General features: G+C 39.1%; 3 protein-coding genes across 3 annotated transcripts in view; 1 reads left to right on the forward strand and 2 right to left on the reverse strand.

The window, feature by feature from the left end:
* LOC108758654 (sarcalumenin) overlaps window positions 1-3,393 on the forward strand; it is a 10,932-nt gene extending 7,539 nt beyond the window's left edge. The window contains exons 7-11 of the mRNA XM_018503701.1: window positions 1-61; window positions 255-427; window positions 870-1,061; window positions 1,151-1,414; window positions 2,110-3,393. The exon at window positions 1-61 is cut by the window's left edge and continues 56 nt beyond it. Coding sequence (XP_018359203.1) covers window positions 1-61; window positions 255-427; window positions 870-1,061; window positions 1,151-1,414; window positions 2,110-2,493 — 1,074 coding nt within the window. The 3' untranslated portion in view covers window positions 2,494-3,393. The remainder of the gene's footprint in view (window positions 62-254; window positions 428-869; window positions 1,062-1,150; window positions 1,415-2,109) is intronic.
* Window positions 1-6,529, reverse strand: part of LOC108758624 (putative protein FAM10A4) — an 18,867-nt gene extending 12,338 nt beyond the window's left edge. The window contains exons 1-3 of the mRNA XM_018503660.1: window positions 6,337-6,529; window positions 5,817-6,101; window positions 5,284-5,696 (exon numbers count right to left, since the gene is read on the reverse strand). Coding sequence (XP_018359162.1) covers window positions 5,284-5,696; window positions 5,817-6,096 — 693 coding nt within the window. The 5' untranslated portion in view covers window positions 6,097-6,101; window positions 6,337-6,529. The remainder of the gene's footprint in view (window positions 1-5,283; window positions 5,697-5,816; window positions 6,102-6,336) is intronic.
* A 1,837-nt stretch (window positions 6,530-8,366) lies between these two features.
* Window positions 8,367-9,204, reverse strand: LOC108758648 (uncharacterized). Its single transcript, XM_018503691.1, has 2 exons — window positions 8,794-9,204; window positions 8,367-8,751 (listed from the first exon to the last, which is right to left on the reverse strand). Exons 1-2 carry the CDS (start codon window positions 8,973-8,975, stop codon window positions 8,436-8,438), a joined length of 498 nt encoding a protein of 165 aa, XP_018359193.1. The 5' UTR covers window positions 8,976-9,204; the 3' UTR covers window positions 8,367-8,435.
* Between the last annotated feature and the right edge of the window lie 6 nt (window positions 9,205-9,210).

Raw genomic sequence — 9,210 nt, forward strand, 5'->3', positions numbered from 1 at the left:
AAATCATCCATCATTAATTATCTGCTCGACATCGAATACAAGCCAATGTCATTGAGGACAGGTGGGTAATTAATTAAAAGAGGAATGTGATCTCTCTCTTTGTTACATTTTTTCTTTGGCTTTGCGCTGGTAAAGTAGTCAAGACTTAGCGATAGCTGGCATGCTAGGAGCATGAATATACAGAGAGTGTTTAGGTGGTTTGAGAAAGTGCTTAGAAGAGCATTGCAAATCGCCAAATGGAAAAAATGACACAGGAGCCGAGCCATCACCGGCCTACTTCAACATAATAATGCACGGCGAGGAGGAGGAGGTTCTTGATGGCACCCAGTTGGCCGCCGATTGGACTTTTTCGGGATTGCAGAAGTTCGGACAGGGTCTACTAGATCGTCTCAGAGGCCTGCGACTTAATAATAAGTTGCTAGAAAAAGTAAGCAATTGTAAAAGATCTTTATCCGTCTACAAATATTTATTGCATATCGGGAATGTACGTTGACAAATAATGTGCAATATTGATTGATAAAGACTGAAAATTTTTAATTTTTAATTAGAATAAATATTTAGAACGTTTCATATTTGAAATTTTAACGTTTGATTTTCAATCAAAATTATACAAATTTGTGCTCTATTCTTTAATAAAATTAAAAGAATTCTCAGTTAAAGTTCTAACTAATTTTTAAATCATCTTATTATGTTAATTACACATGATTAAAAATGTATAATGAAGGACTTTAATACAATAACAAGTAAAGAAAAATTATAATTGATATTCACAACTACAATCATTGATGTTATTCAAAGCATAATTTACGCGTGTTACATGATAAAACTATGATAAAATTCGACATGTTAATTACATGAAATATTATTAGGTGAACATTGTCGAGATTCCGGGTATTTTAGAAATTCGAAAGCAAGTTCAACGGTTATTTCCCTTTAATGATGCCTGTCAGTGGTTCATCGATCGAGCAGACATAATATTTTTGGTTTACGATCCCGCCAAGTTGGATGTTGGTCCCGAAACCGAGGCGATTCTTGACCAGTTAAAAGGAAGAGAATATCAGGTGAGATGATAAAAATAATGAGATAAAGTTATTTGCCCCTAAAAAGAGATTGTCCTAGAAAAACGTCTAATATAACATTATTTTCACAGACCCGTATTATCCTTAACAAAGCCGACCAGGTAAAGCCCGAAGAACTCATGAGGGTGCAAGGCGCCTTAATCTGGAATATATCACCGCTCATGTCAAGCGCGGAGCCGCCAATAATGTATTCCACGTCGTTATGGTCATTACCCTACGAGGCTGGTGCGCCTATCAGGTTGTTGTACGCTCAAGAACGCGCATTCCTTCGCGACCTACGTTCCGCAATAAACAAGAGGGTTGAGCACAAGATAGCAAGCGCCAGAAGATTCGCCGTAAGTTCACATCAATTCTAAAAAATACGAAGCTGACTGGATTCAAACTCGAAATCCTTCCTTCTCATCCCTAATACTTACAATAGAGTGTCGTACATGGCTGCTTGACTATACAACTCGACTAACTCAAGTGCGTTCATCATGTATCGATCTATGAAAAATTTCCGAATCTCAGACGAGTCCTTAAGGGTATATAATTTTAAAATTATATACATAGGATTTAAAATTAACGGGAAATAGTCAGAGCAAAATTAAGCAATAACTTGCTAATTACACGCATATATTTCATCGTAGGATACAAATAAATACGGCAAGAAATATTAGCGATGATTGTGGAAAAATTAATGGAGCCAATTGCAATTCGGGATTTTTTGTTCTCATCCCTAGAAAACCTAGTACTGTTAGCGTGCTATTTGTGCTTGTGTCATACCATGATTGTGTTTTACTCTTTCATAATTATTCCGATCATCTATAAATACTTTTAATTGATTCTACGGTTGTTCTTATTTTTGTTATAATTCTACAGAATTCTACAAAGCGAAAAATAGTTGTCTTTCCTCGAGAAAATAATATAAAAATCAACAATAAGAACCCCTATTAAAGAACTAAAAGATCAACTATTTTATTGCTATACTTTAAAATAATTCTATTTTAGTAAAAATTTATTTGATGCGTTCTATCTTTGGCAATTTCAGGTACGAGTACGTAATCACGCTAAGATGGTGGACTGTTATCTGACGACGTATTACAATCACAAGACATTCTTCGGCAACAAACGGGAGATTAGCGACAAGATCATCGAAAATCCACAGGATTATCATATCTACGAAGGCCTCAGCACTCTCACGAATATATCGCGCTACGATCTACCAGATCCGGATGTCTACCGTGATTTCTTCCGACTAAATTCACTTTATGATTTCCCACTGTTGAGCTCTACATGCACATATTTTCGCGGCTGTCCGATCAACAGGCTTGATGTATCCATCGCCTACGATTTACCCGAGTTAGTGGGCAACTATAAGAAGTCGGTAGAAGCGGTGTTGCACGAGAACGAAGGTAACAGTCCACCGAGTTGAGTGCGTATCCGCGTTCCAGAACGGAGCTCTTGATACCATGTGAAATACGGACTGGCGATAAAGCGACGTTTACCTCCGCTAGACCGAGAAGAAACACTCAGCCTGTAGCCGAAATGCCTTGGTAGCTTAAAAATGCTCGATGATGGTGAACGAGCTGAAAAACGTGGTCCGATATTTGAGATGGTACCAAGGATTTTCTTCTTGAAACACAGGCAACTATAAATCGCGCTATCCTCGCAAGTTGTATTCGAGCTGCTCTAATGACAAGAAATCGGTTTGCAAAAGAAGCTGACGGTCGCGAAAGCAACGGAACCGGAAAGGCATGGAATCTTGAAGTATGAAAATTGGAGGTACCATCACTTGAACGGGCGAATAACGCCATATAATTTCTAGATCCGAATAGTTTAACCTCGTCCTTCACAACATATGACACAATGTGAAAAAACGTGAACATGCTGTGGAGTGTGATATCACGAGTTCAGTGGTCGAAACACTTCCTCGGTTGCAGAAGAAGAGCAAGTGTATTGCTTGTGTCTGGTAAAACAATGCTAGTGCTACCATTCCGATCCAAAAGCGGACAGTGAGAGTTCCCTTTGAATTTATGTGTTCAGATATCATATCGATTCGGCGAAAATTCGAGGCTTCGGTGCAACAATAGCTTATCTTACTTTTTTAGGCATTTAAAAAAAATTATCAAAATTTACAGAATTTAATCAAAATTCAAGATAAATTTTAAGGGATGTAAAACCGGATTATAAAATTGCCGGATATCGAATAGAATGTGACACCGGATATCTAATATCAGGTCGAATATCCGGTAGGACAATTATCCGACCAGATATCGGATATTTTCCGGATATCCAGTAAAATTTCTCTATTCTATTTTACAAAAAAAAAAAAAAGAATTCTGCATCAATAATACAAACTTTAAATATAAAATTTTAACCGGATATATACTGCTCGATACTAATGATATCCGGCTATCCAATAGTAAAAAAAGGATCGGATAAGGCCGAATCCCAGATATCCCTAATTTTAATTTAAAAAATTTCTAATTTCAGAGAATATAACATTAAATCATAACTTTTCGTCTTTTTTCAAAAAATTTAATTTTGACATTTTTATCCATATTTAATAATAATTTGAAGAAATTTATTTTGAAGAAGTGTAGATATTGACTTGTTTATAAAATTAATTTTATTTTAGATAATTATATCTCATAATTTTGCATAAGTTTCGTCTAATTATCTTATTGTTTAATTGTTATAATTTTAAGATTAATTTCCTAAAGTTCTTGAAAATGTAAACTAAACTAGTGTTGCACCTAATACTTAAATTCTCGCGACAAATCGGCGCGTCTGCTGATTATCTAAAAAAAAAAAAAAAAAAAAAAACAAAAAGATGTAATGTTGAGCAACAATCTCGTCCGCCAAATTCCTCTGTACCGGGGAAATTAAACTAATACCGAAATATTTCCATTGCGAAAAAGAGATAAGATGATCTCTTCTTGTGGCTTTTGTGGAATACCTCGTATAAGCTGATTTTGTGTTCTTATTAAAATGTGTAATTAAATTCATTAAAGATATACTGATCTCTCACGCATTGCTCAGTTAATGCGTGAGACGAATGGTGATGTTTGTTTTTGATCAAAAATTTAGGTTTCCTTCTAGTTGGTGCGTTGGATAGAATAAAGTTCCTTATATCTTTAAATACTAAATTAAAAAAAATTTTGGATATCAAAATTAAGTTTTTTCCAAATTCTTAATTGCCTAATTTTTCAAAGTCACAAAGTTTTAATTAATTTTTTAAAGTTTTCGATTATTAAATTTTTGAATTCTAGTGACTCTTAGGTCACAAAATTCAATGTAAAATTGAATTTTTAAATAATCTTTTTATATCTTTAAATCGTTTTTGTTGCTACCTGTCTCAAATATATTTCATTAATTTTGAACCAACTTCTGAGAGAGAGAGAGAGAGAGAGAGAGAGAGAGAGAGAGAGAAAGAGTAATCGGATTTAATATCATGATTCTAATCAAATGACACCAAGATAAATACAACAACGGTAAGCAAGCTTTTTCATTTACATGAAGTAATGGTATAAATATAACGCGACTTGGCGTTTGAATAAATATATTGTTGATATTATTATGACTATTGTGTTGTTGCTATTGTCATTATTGTTATTCTACATTATACAAAGGTTACATCAAGTAAATTTAATGTTACAGATACATGTATGTTATGAAGACTATCTATTTCTTTAGTTAGATTGGTATTATATATCAGTGCGCTCCTCGCCCTGATAAAGCGAACGACAAGATTCACGAAAAACATTGGCATTAGCAATGGATAAAACACGGCGATAACCCGTAAACCTTCTGGTATCTTTGAATATTGCTCTCGTCACTAGTTCTTTGAGAACTTTTATGAACGTATAAAATTAAAAATAAATTTTTACGTCTTACAAGTTAGCAAAACAAATGAGCAACAAATGAAAATATTAGTTAAAATTGATTCTGCTCACTTTGTTCCGTTAATTTATAAGATGTAATTTTTTTGTAGAATTTTTTAAACTCAATTATGATGTTTAGAAATAAAGAGAACTACTATTTCTTAATTCTTATTATCTTCTAAAGGGGCGCATGATTCTATGTAAACAATCGATTAAAAAATTCAATCGTGACCTTCATTCCATATGCCTCGATTTTATAAGAAGTTAATTAGAGAATAGAAATTGAGTTGTAACCTGATGTGCAGCATTTCCCATGCAGAACAAAAAGCAATACTTACATTCGGTGTGGTCTCACGTAGCCATTCGTCTGCTTGTTCATCGAAATCCAGCTTACAGGCTAGTCTCAGATCGTTTGCTGCTTCCTCAAACTTTCCAAGCAAATGATGAGCTCTTCCTCTAAATTTGTAAGCCGCTGCGCTATCCGGATTTAATTCTATAGCACGATCGCAATCACGAATACAAGCATTCGGTTTGTTTAATATTAGGAAAACTTGACCACGTTTAGCATATAATAAGGCTGCTTGAGGATTCAGTACAATAGCCTCTGTATAAAGTTGTATGGCTTTTTCATAATCTTTCTCCACAAATGCAGAGACTGCTTCAGACCTTTTTGCTTGTGACTCTGCGATTTCCTCCTCATTGGGCTGTAAAGTCAAATTTCCCATTTTTTGAGGAGCATCTTCATCAGGTTCTAAAAAAAGAAAGACAAGCATATTATATTATTATATATTTATTATAAAAAAACAATGTAAGAATATATATATATATATATATATATATAATTTGCAAGAGATAAATATATAAGACAAACCGATTACGTCAGTCATATCCAACTCTAAGTCGCTCTCTTCACTCTCTTCACTCTCTGGTGCCGATTCAAATTGTGGTTGCTCAGGTTTGTTTTCAAATTCTGTTTTGGTATCTGAAGAACCATTTGCTTTAGCTTCTGGCACCTTACCACCATAATGTTCTATCAAATCCTTAATACAGGACAGTTTTGGATCATGAAGAAGAGACGCATCACTCATGCATTGCTGAGCGAACAATTTTAGCTGTTGTGTGACTTTATCACTAAACACAGGCACCTCCATGTTATCTACAAACACATGTCGATTTATCAAATGCTCCGTTTGTGAATTCAAGTAGCCTAACCGAAGATTACTCTTGCGTAATAAACCATCTATTGATGTTGTGGTGCAAAAATACAAAGATATATGTTTCTTTAGGCATTCAAAAATATATATCTACGATATCTAATTCGAAAAACACGCAACTCACGTTCTGCCTTTAGGAATAATTAAGAATTGTGAATGCAAGTCAGGTGAACTCACCACTGATTATGAACGAATGATCTTCCGAAGTAATCTTATTCGTGAACTATTGTATATATTATATTCTTGATGTTTTGCCTCCGGATTAGTTTATTCAAGTGCACAACAAATCCTGCAACGCAACGTCCCGTGATCGCATTCAAAACCGGATACGGAATTACGAAAAACGCAGTACGTTACAAGTCACAACGCTGTAAATACGTGTGTATATATATATATATATATATGTATGCCATATATATGCTTATGCATGCAGTTATGTATGGACATTTGTGATTTGGCCCCCGACACGTCGAAAATGTGCCCTCTACTTTCGCTACACCAATTGACATCGCTCTTTAGGGGCTGCGCACAATAAAAGGAATAGGGAACAAGGAACAGAGAATAAGAATTTCAACCTGTCAGAAACTGTGTATTCCACCATACATGATTTCTGATAGGCTAAAATTCGTATTTTCTGTTCCCTGTTCCCTAGTCCTTTCATAGTACGCAGCCCCTTACTAGTTGAACGCGGTGTCAATTGGTGGAGCAAAAGTTGAAGAGCGAATTCTCGATCATTCTCGATATTACTGGCGGCCAAATGTACATCTTTGCACGATGGTAACTTTCCAACAAGAGACACGGGTCAAAGACGACAGTGTCAAAGACACAGAGAATGGACTGCGCGATCCGTATCTAATAGCGTTTTCGGCCCGACCGGGTTTGCACCAACCTGGGTTGGATTAATGGCGTTTTGCGCTCTCCTATTGGTAGAGCGTGTGATATCAACCAATAGGAAAGATTAATCCAACCCAGGTTGGTGCAAACCCGATCGGGCCGAAAACGCTATAAGTAATGTATCAAATGTCGACGACAATAATGAGAGAGAGGTCCGTGGGAGACGGCTAATGCTGGATTCACCCTGCATCTGATTTTCGTCGTACGACGCAAATCGGATGCAATGTAAATCTAGCATATTCCCCTCTCATTCTCTCTCCCATTACACCATTGAATGGAAAGAGATAGAAATGGCCATCTGCCACGGTCAGCTCTTGTATCTGGTTGGTCTATATTTTTAGATCTAACGGAATGTCTCAAGACGCTAATGCGGCCCCCTGATTGGTTCGTGACAGCTTAAGACTGAACTTAAGGCGATCTTGAATATAAGAACTTACTATGAATACCGGCTTAAGATTGGTTCAAGCACTAGTTTAAGATCATCTCGAGTGTTAAGCAATGGGCGCATTCAGCGGACTCAATAGTTGTGTGAGCGCTCGCTGTTATTGGTGTATTCTTTAGCTCATCCAATCAGAATTTTAGATTTAGAAGAATACACCAATAACAGTGAGCGCTCACTCAACTGTTGAGTCCGCTGAATGCACCCAATGTTTATGGATTCCGTACAGTAAAGTCTATGATATATGGGCGCGTTTACACCTTGACGGAAAAGCAGAAAAGGAAAGGCAGCAGCCAATCAGAAGTCGCGTTGGTAGTCTTCGATTTCGGCTTTTTACCAGCGCGAGTTCTGATTGGCCACTGCTTTTCAGCTTTCTGCTTTTCCGTCTAGGTGTGAACGCGCCCTAAATCGAGCTGAAAATGGCGAAACCAATCAGAAAAGAGAACACTATCCGCTTCGCTCTTCCTTCGTTAAAAAAAGGCTAGCCTGCTAGCCAAGCGAATGAAAATGATTGGTTGTTAGTTATAGATCCAACCAGTGACATTGGTCGCGTTCAGCAGATACGCTGCTATTGATGTATTCTTCTAGATGATCCAATTCTGCTGAACGCGACCATTCAATCGCTCGGGGAGCAGGCAAATGCTGGATTCAATCAGAAAATAGGATTCCGATGGATTTTGCTTCGTATGATCGGAATCCTATTTTCTGATTGGTTGCAGGGCGTCGTACATACGACGCACGTCGAATCCAGTTTGTCCGTCTCGAAGGCATGCGCCGACGCGCATCGAGTCGAATAGTCGAATCTATCCTAGAGTCGGCCATCTAGTGAATCGCGGTATCTCTGCGACGCCCGTTTGCTCCGAAAGTCCGAACCGAAGTCCGAAGTACCGAACTACTCCGAAGTTGTGTGACTGGAGCCTCGAGCCAGCGCGAAATCGCCATTTTATGTGTTTGGCACTGTCACAGCCGTCAGAGCCGTGAGAGGACGAGGGTGACACACGGGTGCGTGCGTGCGTGCGGTGCGTGCGTGCGTGCATGCGTGCGGTGCGGTGCGGTGCGGTGCGGTGCGGTGCTCGTGCGGTGCGATTCGATACACTCCGTGATACCCTCGAGGTACTCCTAAGAAGAGGACTGAGCCAAGTCCGTTCGCGTTGGAGTTGGAGTGTCGCGGTTCACAGCGCTCTTCGCTAACATGTTGCCCGAACAACGGCCGGACCTGGACGCGTACAAGTAACGACGGCGGCGGCCATCGGCCATCGGCCATCGGCGAAGAGCGGAGAGCGGAGAGCGGAGAGCGGAGAGCGAAGAGCTCAATTGAGCGAGAGCGGGGTGTCGGTTGCCGTCGCGGTCGCGGTCGCGGTGCGCCGTGCGAGAGGCACACACGACACGACGCTGCCCATCGAGATGGTGTAGCGTAGCGCGCGCGCGCGAGGCGGGCCCCTGCGTGAGCGCGAGAGAAAGAGTCTGTTTTCCTCATCCTCATCGTCGTCGCCGTCGCCCTCGCCCTCGCCCTCGTCCTCGTCCTCCTCCTTCTCCTCCTCCTCCTCTTCCTCCTATAGTACTCCTACGTACTCCTAATACTCTTCTTCGGAATAGAGCGCATTTGCGCTAAGCGACTCATCTCCCGCCCTTTACTCCCCTTGTATCCTCCAACTCTGTCGTCCTCCTCGACGTCCTTGGTGCCGACCATCGTCTTGACGATCACTGTGCCATCGTCA

Source organism: Trachymyrmex cornetzi, unplaced genomic scaffold (genome assembly GCF_001594075.2).
Source record: "Trachymyrmex cornetzi isolate Tcor2-1 unplaced genomic scaffold, Tcor1.1 scaffold16, whole genome shotgun sequence".
NCBI lineage: Eukaryota > Metazoa > Arthropoda > Insecta > Hymenoptera > Formicidae > Trachymyrmex > Trachymyrmex cornetzi.